Raw genomic sequence first — 20,457 nt, 5'->3', positions numbered from 1 at the left:
TATATGTATATATATAAATCTTCACCTTTGTACGAAAGACACGCGAGCAACAAGCGACATTGCTCACTATATGCTTTGATGAAATGCCTTCAAGAGAAGTTGATCGACTTGCTTCTTAATTAGAAGCTCTTCAATATACTGCCTAAACGTTCAAATTTCACAACTTGAAGAAAAAAATTATCTCTCAAATTAAAGTATTCCGTTTGATAAGCAACCAATTAATGTTGGACGTGCAAGATTGCCTTTTTAATGACTTTTGATTTGTGTTTATTTAATTATTTGGTCTATTTTGCAAGTATGATCGCCTCAATTTTATAGTGAAACATGGATTTCTTGGTATTTCCTATCAATATTATGTATCATAGTATCAGCTTCAAAACCTAGACCGTGCAAATGAACAATGCTACTACACTCCGGAAATAAATTTGGATAAGGTGTGCAAAAAGGTGGTTAATTATATATCTCTTTAAAAAAAAAAATCAGTATCAACTTTCTAGGACCATTAATCAAGGCGTCCGTATAGAGTATTTTGTAACACAGATGACTTCTATAAAGCTCGCACCTCTACGTTAGCTGCGTTCATTTCCTGAACCGGAGGCGGGCTCAACATGATCATCGGTATATCGGCATCACCTGCTGCTAAGCGAGCCTTCAACTCTCTGTGCTCCTGGCAGATGGCACACCAATGCGCATAGCTATGCACCACGCAAGCGTCGCAAGGCCATCTCTGCAACACAACACATAAGTTAATTAAATGAGCCATGCATATTCATTAATTATATATATATATAGAAACAAGAAGTTTCATGAGTGTTTGGCAGCAAATTAAATAGACTATAAACAAAAACCAAAAGTCATGAGTTTCACCTCGAGAAGGTATCTTTCCTCTAACGAATCTCTTACGGTGCTTGTGCATAGTCCAGACATCATCCAACCAAAAACCAAGACCTCCAAAATGCAGCCGGAAGTCCGCGGGGCAAGGACACTTTGTAGACCGGCTAAGAATGCTGCAGCAAGTGCTACGCCACCCTCCACATACACCGCGTGAAAAATGCAGGGCGCGATCCACGTACAGTTGTCCCTCACTTGTGCAACGTTGCGACCGAACAAAACACAGGGACAAAATAGTCCCATCATGCCTAATATTGCATTCATCAAGATATATGTAGTTAGCATCGGAAAAGTCTATGCTAAAATTGAACAGTACTTGAAACATTAGCAATAGCTGAAGAACTACAATTCGTTTTGAGATGAGAAGAATACAACTTACAACTTTCTGTATCTTGAGCACATTCAAAGATCCCAGTGGTCCAAGGTTCGCCTTCAGGATCTGGAAACCTTTCTGGTGAAGGCTGTCGATACATTCATTGCAGGCAAATGATTTAATTTGATTATAACAAGTTAAGCACAAAACACAAAAAAATTTAATGAAACTAAATCCACATATTGGAAAGTAGTGATATTTAAAACGATTCAAGAACTAAATACTAGCACATTGGTTCCGTTTGGACATGTACTTATAAAACCTTTTTATAAAAGTAATTTTTAAAAACTTTTTATAAAATGTTTTTAAAATTGTTTTAAGAATAAATATATGTTTGGACAACTATTCTATAAAAAAATATTTAACATTTCAAAAGTCATGTTGTTTATCTTTGTCTTCCATTGTTTCATGCTAAAAACATTTAAAAATACCTTTCAAATGTTATTCAAAACTATATTTGAAGAACATTTTTTAAAAAATAGTTTCAAAAACATTTTACAAAACTTTTATCCAAAAACATATTTTAAATTTTTTTTTTCACTTATATAACACTAAAAATATTTTTAAAGTATATGTACAAACGGATAATCTTCAATGAAATATTATAAGAGCTTATATATATGTGGCATATATATCCTTGACTTAAACTTATATGTATAGAGAAACTAGAATTAAATTAAACAATACGCAGGAAAACACCAATAGCTTTGAGAAATTTAAAGAATCGAGACAAGAACTCGGAATATAATAACTAGGATGACTCATTGCGACGTGAGTGTTTATTCTTTCATGTGGGGTCTATGATATATATATATATATATATATATATATATATATATATATATATATATATATATATATATAGTATAAATTGCTCAAAAATCCCCAATGCAAACATGTTTTGCTCTATACTTTCTAGCCACTTTTTTGTACCATGTTTTTTGTTAATTTGTACCACATCTTGTATGATTTTGTACCACATATTGTATTATTTTGTACCATATTTTATGACTAGGGACCCCAAAACAAAATATGTTTGTATTTGGAAATTTTTGAGCAAATTGTCCACATATATATATATATATATATTTTGACCCATATATTTTTATGAAAATTGACATATGTCTTGATGATCCAATGATTGATATTTGACCACATCATTGGGGGAGAAGTACTCCAGATGTAGCATAGAATAATCCGTCAACCCCCGGCCCAAAAATAACAATCCGAAAAACGAAAACATCATACACAAATCTATTTATATACATACCTGAGGAACGTCTACAGACTGATAACGCTCACCGGGAGCAGTAATCTTTTCAAGAGGCGCTTGATTTTCCTTCAACTTCACATACTTCACTCCATCCGCCATTTTTCGCTCTTCGAGAACTGATGAACTAAAAAAAAAAAAATCCTTTAAAAATGAAAACCCACAGTATTTGTACTATTTATTTGATGAAAATCCCATAGAGGTATGAATGCTTTGCATGCATGTATATATATATTTGTGTTTTCACTACATAGAAACGATATATATATAAATCGCAGACGCAGTCACCATATATATGATTTATAGTAACATATTGGGACTGAATTCCATTCACGATGACAAACAAATTTGTAAAGAGATCCTATGAAACCCAAACAAAAAAAATAACAAAAGGTGCTATGTACGTACGTAGTGTTGGAGGAAAAATTGTTAGGATATATCCTCTGAAATATTGTTCAAAACTTGTAAAACCTGTGGAATAAAATTTTGGGACGAGGAAGAAATTGAGCGAGTTTGCGGCTGAGAGGGAGGGCTACATAGACTTAAACACTTGGAAACGTACGACTTTTAAAAAGATAGAACAGTTGTACGAGGAAACAAAATTAACCTCGTGATAAGATTTTTTTTTAAAAAAAAATAAACCGAATTTGTGTTCGGTTATTGATATAAAAATATGTGACAACCGAGATTAACATATTTGTTCCAATCTTATCTAAATTTATTTGCAAGAGTAATTTGTTCCAATCTTATCTAGTTTAAATTATTAACCTAGATTTTTAAAATAATAACTATATAACACAAAAATATCTTACTTTCTTATTAAGGGGCACCATACATTATTAGAGAATTCTGGTGATATATGTAATTTTTTTTGAAATGAAAGTTGTGAAATTTTTTTCTATTAATTACTTTATATACATAAGAATTTTTAGGGAAAACTGCAAATTTGGTCTTGTATATTTGTCACTTTGCGATTTTGGTCTTCTATGTTTTTATATTTCAGTTTTAGTCCTGCATGTTTTGATTTTTGACAATTTCTGTCCTTTTTATTCAAAAATGCTTACGTGGCAATGTACACGTCAGCTCCACATCAGCACTGAATTGGTGCCACGTCAGCGCCACGTCAGAAAATGACTAAAATTGCCAAAAAGACTGAAATCGCAAAGTAACAAACATACAGGACCAAAAACGCAATTTTTCCTAATTTTCATGTGTAATAAGATTAATAAAGAGTGGATTTTATAATTTTGCAACCCAAATTGCAGTGTTTAAATTTTGAAATTAATATATGTATCTTTATATTTTACTTTATCATAAGGTGCTTTTGCACACGTCACAAGTTTATCCAGCCGAAATATTTTTGAAACATGATGGCTTTAAAATATAGATAAAAACATGATTGAATTTTAAAATATAAATAAAATTATGTCTGAAATTTAAAAAGAAAGATTATTTTAGGAAAATAAAAAAAATATTTTCATCAATAAAATTATATAATGAGACATGATTGTAATTTGTACGTTTTAAATAAAACTTCACTCAGAGGCCTTAATTTTAATTACGACATGGTTTTACAATATCACGATAATATTTTTTTTTATATTTTATTTATTTTTCCTCCGTAAGTCCTATCGTTTCAATTTTGAAACACACGAATTCTATGTGCCAACAATTCGCTAGTTATTTTTTCCTCCGTAAGTCCTATCATTTTTTTTATATCTTATTGTTTTTTTTTTAAAACAAACAAAACTTATAATTTTATTAATATATATCGTTCATTACAAATGTTACAAGCCAACTAAAAAAATTCCCGGACACCCATAAGAAAGGTGCAGGGAAAGAACAAGTGTTAAAAGCCTGTATTGTTAATAATAAGAATAAATAAATAACAATAGATAAATCGAGTTTTTTAAGAGTTATGTTATATGTAAAAACTGGGCAAAATCCCGGTTCAATCCTAAATGTTTGGACACATTCCCGGTTCAGTCCTAAATATTTGGACGTTCCCGGTTTGGTCCTAAATGTTTCTCAAAAGTTCCCGGTTCAGTCCTAAATGTTTATACGTTCCCGGTTTGGTCCTAAATATTTCTCAAAAGTTCCCGGTTCAGTCCTAAAAATTTTTACATTGCCGATTTCATGCCAAAGATTTCTCAAAAGTTTTCGGTTTGATCATTCCATCTACTTGTGTGTTAAAACTAACACCGCGTAGTGTTATATAATTTATGATTGAGTTTTATATTATTTATTATATATTTAACATTAAACAAGTTATAAATAAAATACAAATTTATTAGAGTTTTTATCCAAATTTAAATCAATTTTACACAATATTCAAAATAAAAATATTAAATTCATGATGCTAAAAAATAAAAACTTAAATAAAATAAACAAAACTTGAGAAATTAAAATTTAATGATGTTATTTCACATTTTTATTAATTTTGTTATATTCTCTTCATGATGGTTGCACATTTAAAAAAAAAAAATTGGAGGTTGGAAAAAGATATACATCTTTTTAAAACTCTTTTTATAATTTAAAAAATTAGTATATGAGAAAAATTTACTATTAAATAAAGGGCAAATTATTTTAAAATCCCCAAACCCAAACATTTCTTTCTCTTAACTCCCTACACTCCAATTTCTTTGTTTCAACTCCCTAGTGGTCCCCAAATTTGTTTTAATAAAGTGTTTAACATTTAATCCTTTGTACGTGGCATTGTTTTACCTATCGAACCAGTTCAGGCTAATCCGAACTATCGGTTACGCAAGGTTTCCAGCCGATATACTCTGGATTAGGGTCCAACATGCTTCCGTAAGATGAATTAAATTCAAAAACCTCTTTGACCATAGTGTCGTCGGGTCATACCTGCCGAGTTTTACGAAGCGCTCCTCACACTCCAACCACGCAGTCGCAACAGATGGTTTCTGCACAAGCTCCTTCAACGACACCCAGCACAGCCTTAATTCGTTTTCTACCTTAAGGCGTATGATATATGAATTTAATTATAAAATATGAGCATGAAAGAACAAGAGACTTTAGAAAAATTATTCAGACATAATATTATTACATAAATCAACTCCTTTGAAGAGGAGAAGACAACTTGTTTAGCTACTTATAGTAGCCTTGTTCTTGAAATACATAAACGAAAACTTATATCAATAGAAAGAGAAATATTACAATAATTTATTTGTAAGAAAACTGAAGGGAATGATCGATATCTTCAGCTTCCTTGAACGCTTGTATTTATAGCTGAGGTTCCACTCGTTTCACCGAGAAACTTCAGGGAATCTTACAGCTGTTTGTCTTGTCCTTTTATGCCATTATTAATGGCATCTTTAGCTAGTGGATGAGTCACCTGTTATTCACTTTGTCCTGTTATGCCATTATTGATGGCATCGTTTGTTGGTGGAGGAGTCACATGTCATCCTTTTTCTTTTGGATTTATGCTCCTCACATGTCTTCTTTATTGTTGTCGGGGTATCTTCTGCTTTTGCAGTGGTCCCCTGAAAAAATGCATCTTTGGTGGTCCCTGTCCACCTTTGCTTGTCTCGAAAAAATCTTTTCGATCCGTTCGGGGTTTGAATGTTTTTCCGAACTCTTACTCCTTCTGATCAGGACATTCTGGGCAGATAACCTCAGACCATCTTCTATGTGAGCCATGTTACAAAATTTTCGACGAGTTTCTTTACTCCCCGGCAGCTTGTTGTTCCACAAAAAGTTTCTCTTCTTTTCGAAGTGTTCTTCCGTGAAAGCTGTAGTTTTTCCTGTCATTGTATTTAACAGGAACGATCCATTTACAGAATTCTGGTAGAATTTGAACGGAAATTTGACTTTGTCCATCTCAGTGAGACAGACCCAAATACCCCATGCCCTTCTGGTTGAGATTTCATTTTCTCCAAAATTGGACACCAAAGGTATTTCTTCAGCTTTAGGATCCTTGATAAATTTATGGCCTGTCATATCAGGTCTCCTTAGCTTGATGAAATGAAAGGGTTCATGTGATCCTTTCCCTGTTGGCTCTGGAGCTGCACTGAAAAAATATAGTTCTAGCACATCTCCTCTGGACAAATGATCATTATTTGTCCATGTTTCTTGGACTGCTTCCTGGATCCATTTTGGTTACTGTGATATTTCCGAGAAGCTTGGTGACGTTGTATAAACTGAGGCCAAAACCCCAAATTCATACCAGAGTTTTACATCCTTAGGATTGACATTGTTTTTTAGCCAAACCCTTGGATATATTCCTGCAACATCAACCCTACAAGTGTTTGGGTTGATTTCACTCATTGTCTTTAATTTCTCCCACTTCTGTTGATAAACCTGGAATGGAGAAATAATAGCTGGATTAGTATCAATCTTAGATTTACTCTTGTCAGTGTTGGGCCTAAGATTGATCTCTTCCTCTTTTACCCCAAAGGCGGAGGGTTGACTTGATGAATTATTCTCATCAATTGTTGCTTCATCCAATTCATCAAAAGCTGATGATAGATTAGCACTTGTTTTTCTTGGGTTTTGGAATCTTCAACCCTTTGTTCTACAACCAGTGGCTGTGTTTTTTCTTCTTGTAAAACCAATGATTTTAACTTTTCCTGTTTATGAGAAACCAATGATTTCTCTATAGCCTTAACAATTGGCCCTTGAATAGCAGCCCATAGTTGAGTTTGAGCTTGCATACATCCAGTAATTCGATTAGATACTTTGATCCGACCAGCTTGTTGTAACCTGCCAGCCATTTTAGCATTAATGACTAACTGGTTGAACTCGGTTTGAAGCAACCCAAGGTGTTCCCTGAGATGCCTCTGCATTTTCATGATGGAATGCACGTCACTGCCTTCCATCTCTTGTTAAGAAATCTGCAAGAATATTTTCATGAGATTTAATAATAACAATATCAAAAATATAATTTTGACATAATGTTTGCCATCTTAATAACCTAGCTTTCTCAGGTTTAGATTATATCTTATTTCTTAAGAAAGCTTTTACCTGGGTGTTATCAACCTTCAGCGTGAATTTTTTAGCAAGTAAAAATAATGACCATTTTTCAAAAGCCCTTTTAACTGCATAAAATTCCTTCTCGTTGATATGTCATCTGATGGCCTCTGATTCTGAAAAAAGACCGCTACAGTATCTGCATGGTATTTCTCTATCTGGAGTGATCTTGGTAAGGACAGCTGCCCACCAATCATCACTGGCATCTGTGAATAATATCAGATCATCTTCATCTACGGGTATAACCATTTTTGGGATATTCTTACATATCTCCTTTAATTGGTTTACCCCTTTAGTATGGTCATCTGTCCATATAAACCTGGCATCCTTTTTTAACAAAGGACTGAACACCTTTCTGTACATTGCTAGGTTGTTTATGAACATCCCTGCAAAATTAACTACTCCTAGAAAACTCTGGAGTTGTTTTACATCTTTGAGTTTATCTGAAAAATTCTTTACCTTTTCCACAATATGGGGTTGTAAAATTATTCCAGTTTCATCAATCTCAATACCAAGGAATTCAATTTTCCTTGTTGCTATGACTGCTTTCTTTTCAGATAAAACCAGTCCTTCTTTTTTACAAATCTTAGAGAAAATCTCTAAGTGTTTAACATGTTCGTCTATGTTTTTTGATGCTATAAGAATATCATCAATATAAACAAAAATAAAGTTGAAATAATCTTTAAAAAGATTATCCATCTTTCTTTGAAATATTTGGGGTGCATTGGCCAATCTCATAAGCATAACTTCCCAAATATAGTGTCCTTGTGGAGTAGAGAAGGCTGTGAATTTCTTACTGCCTTCTTCCATTCTTATCTGGTAGAATCCAGACTTACAATCAAATTTTGAGAACACTCTAGCATTTCGTACACAACTAATTAGATGTTCTCTACTGGGTATGAAGTACCCATCAAACTCCAGGATTTTATTAATACCTTGGTAATTAATAACTAACCTGGGTTTTCCTCTTTTTATTTTACCATGATTTCTGACCAGAAATCCTGGGCTGCTATATGGTGAAACTCCTTCTTTGATTAGACCAAGGTCCAAATGTTCCTTGATAATCATTCTCATATCCCTTTGATCTGTTATGTTCATCGGGATAGACTTATATCTGACGAATTCATACTCTTTGCCTTCCTTTAGAGTAAGACTGGCTTTGAGTTGATTTCTATCCCACCATGCCAAAGGGTGCTCGTTGTAACTTTCTTTGAGCCTCTTTTTGACATCTTCAAGGGATACCTTATTTTCTAACTCTATATCTCTGTGATGTAGAGTTACCTTGAGAAACTCCATATCCTCTGTTTAGAGTTCTTGTTCTGTTGTTATTTTCAACATGGTGTCTCCAAACCTCCTTGGATCTTTCATTTTTGGGTGAAAAAGTTGTCCTTTATCACCACGCTGGCTGCGAAATATTATCGGCAATTGTCGATAAAAAGCAACTTTGAGTCTTTGAACGATAATTTTATGATCACAAATTGTAGTGAACATAAGTCTTCTTGACTTATTGTCTTGTGTGTACTTCTTAAACATTTGTAAGAAGTTATTTCCTAACAGGATATCAGCTCATGTATCATGGAAATAGATTGGTGGTGTCTTTACCTTGTACCAAGGTGTCTGCCCTGCTCCTCCCATAAGGATCTCTACTTTTTTTATTCCTTTGCAAAGAATTAAAATTCTTCGAGAGAAATCTCGTCCAGTAATTTTTGGCAAATCTTCTTCACATTCTTCAGGGAAGACTCCTCTTTTTGCTGTACAAATTTCTGCTCCCGAATCGATATAAGCTGCAAAGTATTCAGCCTTATATTGTTCATAAAACATCCCTATCGGAATGTATATGGAGAAAAGACTTGTTGTCATTTTTTAAAGGGATTACTAAATGGCCCTGTCATTTTTAACAGACTATGCTGTAACTCAGTAATTCGATTAAGACTATTCACCTCTAGTCTTCCTAAGGCTTCAGAAGGTAGAGTATGGTTACTCCTTTCTACCTCTTCAATGCGTTCTAGTAAATCATGTTCATGACTTACTAATTTCAACAGTTGCTTACTAATTTCAACAGTTGCTTCTTCCTCTGTTTGTAAACAGAGTTCTCGAATCTGATCAAGGGATTGTCCCTTATCCAATTCTCTTGGTTTTCCATTTCGTAGAATTCTTATTGAATCCTCCAAGTCTTTTCTTTTGCCATGAACTCTATTCCTTTTTCAAGGCGTTTCCATGGTTTATGGTCCTCCAGAAACTCTAGGCCAAGAATGAGCTGATCCACTACTTTTCCTGGAATTCCACAGATTTGAACTTCCAATTCTCCAATATTTATCAATCCTTGGTAAGTTCATTTTTCATGTTGTTCCAAATAGTAAATCGAGTTACAAGGGAACTGGTTCCGATGACTTGTAATATCGAATACTATTTTCATTTCTTTCCATCCTTATGGAGATCTAAGTTTTCCTATTATAGAAAACTCTTTTTCTTCTGGTGGAATTTCTTGAATAGGAGATTTGTCCCATCTCCTACTTGTCATTCGGTTTCCTTGAAAAGATAACCTTCGAGGTTCTATTTTAAGGTCTCTGTATAGAACCGGTCTGTCTTGAATTTGAATGTCTGTTTCCTGAATTAAAGGAAACTCGATTCTTTCTGGGTATATTGCATGAGCAACTTTCCCAAAGATCTCTGGAATTTCAATGAACTCATTTCTAATAAATAATTCAGAATGATGAGTATTAGAAAGAGCATATGAAATTTGATATGTAATAGAATATGGTCTATTACCTTCCTTCATCAGTCTCTTTTCTTTGAAGTTTTGATGCAATGTCAAGGCTCGACTAAAGTCCCTGTCAGCTAAATTGTAGGCTATTATTGGATAGATAACTCCTACAATTTTTCCTGCACAAAGATTTCCTGAGATAGTATCCAGGACAGCATCTTGAATATTCCCCATTCTTTTATCGCATACTACTATATCTATGGGTGAATCTATTCCTTCTTTAAAAGTTGCCTTGATCATTATTTGGATTGCTCCAATATGAATCCAAGACATCGTCCTTGCTACCTCACCTTTCAACTTTTGCAATTCCTCTCTTATTTCTTCAAAAGGAATTAACTGCATCTCTATTTGATTACTTGTTAACTCCATGGGGATTGCCATTTCCCTTCTGGATACTTTGTAAATTAAATTATGTCTTCTTTTTCTAAGCCCTAGATTGCCTAAGACTCTTTCTACTTGTCCTGCCGAAAATCCCTGGTACTTTTGTAACGTTGGATTTTCTCTCATAATCCTTTGGATCATATTATGAGATATCGTGGTTTGGTTAAAGAATCCAGCCAAACTTTCATGTGTTTCATGCCGAAACACTTCTTCTTTATTCTGATTCTGATTCTGATCCATCCTCAAAATCTTCTTGCCTAAACAATATCTCTTCTTCGTATATGCTTTCATCTGAGGGGATATCCTCAAATTGATATACTTGGACTAGAGCATGAAAAAAGACCGCATCATCCATATCTGGTGTTGCTTCAAAGAGTTTAACTCCTTTTTTCTCGTTTTCTGGACAATTTGTAGATATATGTCCTCTTGCTCCACATGTCCAGCAGTTGCAATCCTTGAAACTTTCACTTGCTCTTGTATGAGTTCTTCTAAAAGTTCTTCTTGATGGTGTTCTTCCCCTGCTTTGTGATGAGCTTGTTACTGGGGATGTTCTTGTAGGTCCACTTCTTTTTCCTGACCTATAAGATCTGGCCTTTTGTTTGGACCAAATTGTTCTTGGTTTCCAAGAACTTCTCATTCTTTTATTGTAGGGATTACTTCTGAATTTCTTCCTTTTAAATCCCTGTGATCTGTTTCCAATGATCGTTGGAAGATCATTATCTTTACAACATAAAGGTACGTTTATTTATACCCCTTATTTTCTTGTAGTTCTTCTGTAATGCTGCCATATGGCACCATTCTGCCAATTTTCCTTTCAAAAAGGACGCGCGTCTTGACAAAGTGTCAAGATGACCTGGAACGTATTCTTTAATCAGCATTTCTCTCCAGGGACTTGGCATTTTTGCGAAAAATAGCTGAATAGCTACATTTTCCTCGACTCCTGAATTCCATCTGTATTTAGTGAATAACATAATGTATTCATCAACTAAACAGATATCATGTAACTCGAGGCTATACAGAGCTTGAGTATATCTTCTCTTTTTCTCTGTATCTTGATTGTTGAAATAGTCTACCCCTATGAATTGTGCTTTAAATAGGGTGGCCATTCTTTCTCCAATTTCGCTGAGGGATTCTCCTGCTAAGATTGATTCCTTCGTATTTGGCATAGTCATCTCCCAAGCAATCTTGACAGATCCCATTAGACTCATTTCTAGAAGTTTAATGAATCCTTCTTTATTGAGATCTAATGTCCCTGCTGCAATTCTCATAGCTGACGTCCAATCATCTATAAGATCTTCTCTGTTTTTGAAGTCCAAAACATCAAGGTTTAACATAACACCGTAAGGATGTATTTGATCTAAAACAGTTTTTTCGTAAGGAGTTTGATGGAGTGGGATTTTACTCCTTCTTGATCTGGTTCCTGCTGGATGTGAATTTTCTCCAACCTGAAACTCACTATGTGGTTCTTCTGTTTTAACCACATATCTTGGGGGATTCCCTATGGGTTGTTCACCCTCAGGGGAGTTCATTTTTAGATCTACTACTTTGAGATTCGCAAAAGAATCCGCGAGATCTTGTAGATCCTCGAGATTTAATCTCTCTAAAGTAGTCATCAGATAGTGTTTTTCTCTGATACTGCTTTTATAAGATTAATCATCCTTTCATCATCAGTTAAATGTTTTTGAACCATTTTGGTTTTACCTTTCTGATGTAACAACGGTTCGGTACCAAACGAGAGTGGTAACCTTCCTCCTGTATTTCCTTTTCTAGAACCTGAAGTTTGTTCTAGATTTGTGATTTTAGTTTGAAGATCCTTTAGGGTTACAAGAATTTCTTCTTGTTTCTTAAGGATTCCTTCAATCTTTTTAGGTATTTCATACAGCTGATTGCTGTAATATTGTACCGTCTATTGAATTTCTCTAAGATCTCTGGAGAATTTAGAGGAATCTGGGGTAATTTCTAAAAATTGAGAGTTAGAAATCATCTTTCTGTCGTAAGTAATCTATTGTGAACATATTAACTTGTTTATAGAATTTCATATAAATAAAATCCTCTTGATTCAAACCTTCGTTTGAAGTCATCTTTTGTAAAAAATCTTCTCCTCAACAAAGAAAAGTATGAGTTAACGAATAATATTAAGTCTGAATATTTAACCTAAAGCTCTGATACCATTTTTGCGGATGATTCAAGTACCATAATTGAGCACAAACATTACATAAATGGAGTACATAAATGCATAAATTGGGTACAAGAATTAAACATTGGATTTGACCAAGTTTGGTGGTCCTAGGGAGTTTTAAGAAAGAATTTTTATTGTAGGGATTTATAAAAAAGTTAGGTTTGAGTTTAGGAATTTATTCACAATTGACTCTTAAATAAAACTTAATTTCATATCACTACTTCAACGGTGGTCAAATAATTTATTATATTTTCTCAATTGTTAAGCATAAATATTCTTCTCTTGAAAAATTTGTTGAAATTTTCAAATATTTTGTGAAATAAGTAATACTAGTTATTTGCTAAAATATTTGTTTATTTGTTTGTGATTGATAATGTTTTTAACTATAAAATTGCACGGTTCAATTATTTTTTTATTCTATAATTTTATTTTATATAATTTATATTATATTTTCATTTGAAAGAAATTTTTGTTCATTTATTATTATTATTATTATTATTATTATTATTATTATTATTATCTTTTATTTTATTTAACTTTGTCTTTTGTTTGTAAGTATTTTTTTATTACGCTTTATTTGTAGATGAAAGGACCAAATCGAGAACTTTTGGAAAATATTTAGGACGAAATCTTGAACGTAAAACATTTAGGATTGAACTTGTAACTTTTTAAAATATTTGGGACCAAATCGGGAACATAAAAACATTTAGGACTGAACCGGAAATTTTTGGAAAACATTTGGGACCAAACCGAGAACATTGAAATATTTAGAACTGAACCGGGAATGTGTCCAAACATTTAGGACTGAACCGGAATTTTTTCCGTAAAATCTATTTTAAATATTTTTTAATTGAAATAATTCTTTTAAAAATGTATTCGTGTTTCTATAAAAAAAAATAAAAAAAATTCGGTTAATTGAACATGAATCCGTTGAGTTTCCATTTCAGAATCTCAGTTCAGAAAATTTATTATTTATGTATATAATAAAGACAAAAACTCCTATGAGACGGTCTCAAGGATCATTTTTATGAGACGAATTTCTTGTATGAGTTATCCATTAAAAAATATTACAATTTATGCCAAAAATATTACTTATTATTATAAATATGGGTAAGGTTTGTTACTCCATAATAAATGGATCCGAATCTGTATTCAAGATTTCTAATTCCCCCTTTGAATCCCTTTGATCCCTCAACTTCTTATCTTCCATCTAAATACGTTTCATTTTCTTCCGATTTTCCCATCTCTGTTCCCAAATTAAATTGTGTATTTCCATCTTGTTGATGTTAATTACGAGAATGTGGGTCAGTGGGTATACATTTTTGGTGAAATTTGAACAGCTGGTGTAGGTTTGGATGAGCTTTCCAATATATTGTGTATGGCTGATTGATAAATGATGCTTCTATGGAATATAATTTCATGTGATTTGAGAAGAAAATATCTATTACTGAAATAATTGATCGGCTGAATGTAAAGGTTAGAATTTCTACTTTGATTCGATTACTTGTTGTTTGATACAATGGAAAATGCTCATATTTTATTATTAATTATTGTTTGCATTACTTTTCCTCATTATCTTTGCTGAATTTGTTGGTTTTCTCCTTTCAAAATCATGTCTTTTTGCATATATTAATTGTTAGATAGTGAAAAACATATGTTAAAATACAGAATCATCAATATACACATTTATTTAGTCTATGTTATAAAACAGTCCTTTTTTGTATGATACAGTATTTATGAATTATTATTGAAGTATCATTGTAACTAAATATATATCATTCACCTGATTATTTATTGTTAGCTGAAATGTCTCAATGAATAATCTGGTTAAATAAATGATAGAAACATTTGAGTCGACTACAAATGCAACTCTGGTTTTCATTACCCACATTTTAATTGTAACGTGGTCAAAGAAGAGGGGGATAACTACCCAGCTTAGTTTTCTTGTCTGAAAGTAAAAATAGTTTTCTCTCTATTACAATTTCCTCATGTCAGTTCTTGATACTATAATAAGCCAGATTGTCATAATTATCCAGATTAATTGAGAAAAGAAGAGTTGTGACCCTTTGAGGGATTTATGTTATGTTTGGAAACTTCTTATGCTTAACCATACAATTTCTTGACCATATAATTTCTTGACGCTGTTCCAAAAGTCAGACCCATAGATAGATTTTGGTGTGAGTGATCTTTTTTGGTTTTCACTCAGAAAAACTAATTTCTCATATGCACTGCTAACTTACATTGAGTTCTGCTTAGCCCATGTCAACGTTTCTCAGATCTTCCTTGCTTTATGTTTCTCGAAACTTGCTTACTTTGATACAAAGGCATGATAAACTTTTTACTGAAGTTATGTTGATTGTGTCTGCCTATTTGAATTCCTTGAAATTTTTAAATTTGAGATTGGTATTTATTACATATAAACAGTTTTATTACCCTGCACACTTCGTGTGTGTGCAAGCTAACATTGGTGCAAGCCGAGTTGGCGCCCAACTTGCAGCGCTTGTTTTTTTTTTTTTTTTAAAAAAAATTAAAAAATTAGCTGAACATCTCAAAGATGTTCACCTCAACATCTTAAAGCATTAAATGCTGATAAGACATGGATGTGACATTCAACGAGATGTTTAGCTAAACATCTTAATATTTTTTTTTTCAAAAAAATAAAAATAAACAAACGTTGCAAGTAGCTAGCACCCATGTCAGGTTAACAAAACTATATATATGTGGGTGTATGTATGTATGTATTTCACATTAAAATTTTATCGTTCTTCAAGATTTAGTTGAAAAGAAAATAAAATCGAAAGAACTGGTGTACCTCTTAATAATGTTTAAACCAATGCATATGGACTATGGTCTCATTTTTTTTGGGTTAGTTATAGTTTGGCTATTTCTCCTATTTCAAAATTTGAGGTCAATATTCTCAAGTTTTACATCTTTGGTTAGGTTTCAAATGTGAAATGCCAACACATGTAAGAAAATAGGTTGCCCTTTTCATGATGGTATATTGAAAATCAAATTTGTTGTTCTTTTAAGCTATTCATCTTTCAGATTAACATGACGTAATGCATTAACTTTCTGTGAGTGGTTTTTTTAGAATAACTTTCTTTGGTTTCTGTCTTTTTGACTTTAGTAAATGTTAGAACTTAAGAAATGTGCCTGAAATCTTTCAAGTTCACTACAGGTTTCATATGTGTCCTAAAAATTATTTAATTGCTCCATTGAATTTAAAAATTATTTAATTGTTCAATTGAATTGTAGCGCACAGATTTAAAGAAACACTTAAAGATGCTCAATACTTGAAAATATAATTAAAGGAGATAGAGATTACTAATAGATGCGAAACAACTATTTCTACAATTTCAACAGGTATAATAATGTTGTTGGTTTCCAAACTTTGTAGGGATAGAGATCTTGATGGATCATACCAATTGGTGTTGGAAATTGGTAAGCCACATGGATCTTTGTTGTTTATTTGGGTTAAAGATAGTTGGTAAAGCTATGTATTTTCCAACAAACTATGAGTAAAATAATCGAAAAGACACTCAAGGTTGAATCCCTCCTATTCCAACTTTCTTTTTCTTTCCTTCTATGGCACCTAGGTTCGAATCCCTCCTATTCTCTTCTATGATTCCCAGTTTGAATCCCACTCATCCAATCTTTTGTCCGTCTTTTGTAAGCATCCCCGGAGCCAAAATCCTAAATCCGCCCCTGGCCCTAAGGTGATGGGAATAGTACAGGACTAATCATCAATAAATATTTATTATTGTTATTGTATTACCTTCAGATCCATCAAAACTGGAAAATGCATCAATTTGCAATTCAAATGTTATAAATCCCCATCAATTACATGGAAATTAGAGGAATTTCAGGATTACACTTGATTTTTGGGGAGAATGGAGCTTATTTTTGCAGTTGAGGTAAGATTTTTTATTTTTTTTTGTTTACATTGTTGCCATGGACTTGTTTTATTTATTTATTTATTTTTAATGGAATGATGTGGATTTCGAATCTTGTTGTTGTGTAATCTTAACAATATATTCTATGTTTCCTGTGTGATGTGTTTGTTGATGGCATTTGTGAGTTGACACAATTTTGTTTTTTTGTTCAGTGCTTGTTTTTTTATTATTATTTTTTTATATATATACTTTTCAGTGTTTGATCAAAATGGAGGAGTATTGGGATAAATACCTGCAGATTTTACTGATTGATTACTTTGTGTACGAGGTTTGTATGCAAAAGTGAGCGTAGTTTCAGAGGAATAACAATCTGTTTGTGTCTTAAAATCTGATTTGTGTAGTTTTGAATAGAATTCCATGACAGAAAGGGCTAGACCTACCTATCCAAGGACCTTTTTATCGATTGTTAGTTTAGTGGGAGGCCTTGCTATGTTCTTAGTTCTTGCCTCCTCCGTCTTGATCCAACAACCGATCAGGTCAACAGTTCGTCGGTATTTCTATGCTGTTGATAGCTCCATAGACATTCATTCAGATTCCTCCGGTGGTCCAGTTTCTAATTCCAAGTACAACAATGGTTCTCCAGAAGATGCACTGGGATCAAGTTCATCCGTTTTGGGCTACGGAAATGGAGGTGTTTCTCTTCGTGAGAACAATAAGCATGTAGAAAAAGGTGGAGGCGATGAGGGCAGACCTGAGACTGAAGAATTGACTCCCGGAACTCTAGATAAGAATGGCTTGTCAAGTTCAGTACATGTAGAATCTAAGAATTCAAAGAACATGCATCTGTCTTCTGAGGATAGACAAGAAGAGGATGGCATTGCAAATCCACCATCTTCAGGTACTGCTGCCAAAAAAGTGTCACCAGTCTACAACAATTTCACACAAACTGAACCGCATAAGAGTTTGGAGCCTTCTGCTGCTACCACCAACTTGAAAGCTGATGATGTTCCTGGTATAATCAGTAATCTTGTTGTCTTTTGAATTGAAGTTGTCCGTCCTTTTCCACTGCCTGCTACCTCTCTTTTGATGCATTGTTTTTGTCTAAGTTTATGTAATTGTTTTGTCCCTCTTTCTGATATTTATTATGGTTTCCTCATATGTTAGCACTTTTAACCTGCTAGCATATACCTAATTGCTAAGATGAACATAAAGTTTGTCTGTCCAGCAATTGCATATTTATCATTCTTTGTTGGTTTCATAGGTCGTCTATTTAATGTTTTTATTTATTGTATTTGTACATAGCTAACAAATATTACACTTGCCTAAAAAAATTCAGTTCCTTGAGTACTTCCACACCAAATGACTATCACGATGGATTCTACTAGTATTGAAGTAGTCATTGTAAGTATTTAAATATTCATTCACCAACTAGTATTTATTATTTAATCATCATTCAGCCAATCAATGAAGTTAGTTTTTACTGGTTGCACATAGGCCAATGGTGTTTTTCTTCAGCTTTATTTTTTGGGGGTGTTACTCTTACTGACTGATTGCGACCTACTGTACGGCTGTACCTTTGACTTGGCATGAATGTAATCAACTTTTCATCCCAACTACTTGACTACGTCTAATTATTGTTTTAAGAATGTATCAATTAGAAATTAGTATGATATCAACACTCTTGATGTCAGTTTTAACTAAAACATAACTGCAGGAGGTGTTGGTGTCTGCAACCTATTTCTTTGCATTATATTCTCCTATTAGAATGCTATACCATGGGCTGAAGTTAAAATCAATTAACGTTGTTGTGTATCACATCATGGTTCATGTTCTTGATATTGAGAGTTTATACTTGTCATGTTCAGGTTGTGATCTTTACAATGGCAAATGGGTTTATGATGCTTCTGGACCATTGTACACAAATAACTCATGTCCTGTGATTACTCAGATGCAGAATTGTCAGGGAAATGGGAGGCCAGATAAGGAATATGAGAATTGGAGGTGGAAACCTTCCAAGTGTGACCTCCCTAGGTTTGACGCGAAGATGTTCTTGGAGTTGATGAGAGGAAAAACACTAGCTTTTATTGGTGACTCTGTAGCAAGAAATCAAATGGAATCAATGTTGTGTATCTTGTGGCAGGTTAGAAGAGATTTCTTCTTTTACTTTTGTCAACTTCTTGCATTCTTCCTTTCCTTCCATAATTTTTGTTCATCGCTGTTTAGCAATTAATGGTTCTGAATGGGAAAAGATTTTTTTGGCTGTTGTAAGTGGATCCTTGAAGGTCTTTTTAAAAAACAAAAAACAAAAAACTTGAATCTCGAGGTTCCCTCTCTATTTTGATTACTCAAATGTATTTTGGAGTAACTCTAGTTATGCAAAATAAACTAGAAATAAAAGTTTTTTCATTGATGTAATCTATTTAAAAGAGCGTCACATCACAGGATAATTAGAATGTAGGAGTTTCTTGCAGTGCAGAAAATACTCTAAAACCTGTCAATCTGTCATTTGCACTCTTTCAGGTTGAGGTTCCCAAAAACAGAGGCAACCGGAAAATGCAACGGTACTATTTTGGATCTATGTCTACAATGATTGTTCGCATATGGTCTTCCTGGCTTGTGCACCAAACACCCGAACCATTTGACTTTGCCCCAGATGGCATGGTTAAGGTCCACCTTGACTTACCAGATGAGGTTTTCATGGACTATGTCTCAGGTTTTGACGTGGTCGTCCTCTCCTCAGGACACTGGTTTGCCAAACAGTCTGTGTATATTCTGAACAATGAGATTGTAGGAGGACATCTATGGTGGCCTGATAATTCCAGGCAAAAGAAGGTTGATAATATTGAAGCTTTTAAAATATCAGTCGAGACAATTCTTACTGCTATAGGCACTCATCCAAATTACAGTGGTCTTACACTTGTTCGAACCTTTTCACCCGATCATTACGAGGTTGGAGAATGGAATACTGGAGGATGATGCATTGGAAAAGACCGGCCTATCTTGAAAGGTGAATTAGTTGAAAATCGCTTTACTGATGTAATGTATGAGAAACAGGTGACAAGTTTTAACCGCGCGATGAATAAAAAGACTAACAAATCAAAAATGAAACTGATGGATATCACAGAAGCCTTTTCATATCGCCACATTGGGCATCTGGGTCCATATCGAAGCCCTGACCCAAATAAGATCACTCAGAGAGGACCAGATAGCAGGCCTCCACCACAGGATTGCTTGCACTGGCGCATGCCGGGTCCAGTTGATGCTTGGAATGAACTGGTACTTGAAAATATAAGAAGAGTATTCCATTACGTATAGAGATAATTATCCTGAGAGTTGTTCAGTTTCTTTGTTAGCCCTAATGTATTCTTGTTTTTTTGTTATAATTCTTTTGTTTTTTCCGCCCCATACAATGCTGTGCGAAAGAAAGATGTCATAAGCTTCATAGACTCTTACTGATGCAAATGTTTGTAGTTTACTCTTGTAGCTCCTGCACCAGAAAAATATTACTGTAAAGCCCAACAGGCCAGCTTAATTTGTTTGTTGTAATGTAACAAACCGTTAGCACCCATTACTTCTGAACCTCTTTGTTCATCTGATAACAGTCTCTACTTCATGTGGTATAGAAGGATGTATGATATTAATTGTTTTTCAACTAATTTTGTAGTTAGACTCGCATGATTACCAAGAGCATCCCTGATCAAATAACCATCAAAGATC

The 20,457-nt window shown here is 33.6% G+C and overlaps 2 protein-coding genes across 4 annotated transcripts; one reads left to right on the top strand and one right to left on the bottom strand.

Moving 5' to 3' along the window:
• Window positions 1-437: 437 nt before the first annotated feature.
• On the bottom strand, window positions 438-15,433 carry LOC140864721 (cell number regulator 6-like). 3 transcript variants are annotated; one of them, XM_073269051.1, is made up of 5 exons: window positions 15,088-15,433; window positions 2,535-2,661; window positions 1,271-1,352; window positions 868-1,139; window positions 438-727 (listed from the first exon to the last, which is right to left on the bottom strand). In XM_073269051.1, the coding sequence occupies exons 2-5, from the start codon at window positions 2,634-2,636 to the stop codon at window positions 548-550; spliced, it is 636 nt and encodes a 211-aa protein (XP_073125152.1). In that variant the 5' UTR covers window positions 2,637-2,661; window positions 15,088-15,433; the 3' UTR covers window positions 438-547. The 3 variants fall into 3 exon arrangements, with proteins under 3 accessions (XP_073125152.1, XP_073125150.1, XP_073125151.1); XM_073269049.1 differs by lacking the exon at window positions 15,088-15,433 and adding an exon at window positions 2,943-3,064; XM_073269050.1 differs by lacking the exon at window positions 15,088-15,433 and adding an exon at window positions 2,943-3,058 and having other exon boundaries at window positions 2,535-2,678.
• Window positions 14,000-19,988, top strand: LOC140864720 (protein YLS7-like). The gene is made up of 7 exons (XM_073269048.1): window positions 14,000-14,323; window positions 16,245-16,288; window positions 16,629-16,761; window positions 16,997-17,068; window positions 17,152-17,752; window positions 18,606-18,880; window positions 19,261-19,988. The coding sequence occupies exons 3-7, from the start codon at window positions 16,738-16,740 to the stop codon at window positions 19,714-19,716; spliced, it is 1,428 nt and encodes a 475-aa protein (XP_073125149.1). The 5' UTR covers window positions 14,000-14,323; window positions 16,245-16,288; window positions 16,629-16,737; the 3' UTR covers window positions 19,717-19,988.
• The last annotated feature ends 469 nt before the right edge of the window (window positions 19,989-20,457 follow it).

Source organism: Henckelia pumila, chromosome 4 (genome assembly GCF_033568475.1).
Source record: "Henckelia pumila isolate YLH828 chromosome 4, ASM3356847v2, whole genome shotgun sequence".
In the NCBI taxonomy this organism is placed as follows: Eukaryota; Viridiplantae; Streptophyta; class Magnoliopsida; order Lamiales; family Gesneriaceae; genus Henckelia; species Henckelia pumila.
This window is presented reverse-complemented; position numbering and strand designations above follow the sequence as displayed.

What these genes read in the sequence shown, in the direction of transcription:
- LOC140864721 (XM_073269051.1), bottom strand. Translation starts at nt 2,636, where the DNA reads ATGGCGGATGGAGTGAAGTATGTGAAGTTGAAGGAAAATCAAGCGCCT. An exon ending in TGCTCAAGATACAGAAAGTT is followed by an intron (nt 1,140 to 1,270) that starts GTAAGTTGTATT and finishes ATGCAATATTAG; the next exon opens with GCATGATGGGACTATTTTGT. An exon ending in AGGAAAGATACCTTCTCGAG is followed by an intron (nt 728 to 867) that starts GTGAAACTCATG and finishes GTTGTGTTGCAG; the next exon opens with AGATGGCCTTGCGACGCTTG.
- LOC140864720 (XM_073269048.1), top strand. Translation starts at nt 16,738, where the DNA reads ATGGAGCTTATTTTTGCAGTTGAG. An exon ending in TTGATTACTTTGTGTACGAG is followed by an intron (nt 17,069 to 17,151) that starts GTTTGTATGCAA and finishes AGTTTTGAATAG; the next exon opens with AATTCCATGACAGAAAGGGC. An exon ending in TGTTGTGTATCTTGTGGCAG is followed by an intron (nt 18,881 to 19,260) that starts GTTAGAAGAGAT and finishes GCACTCTTTCAG; the next exon opens with GTTGAGGTTCCCAAAAACAG.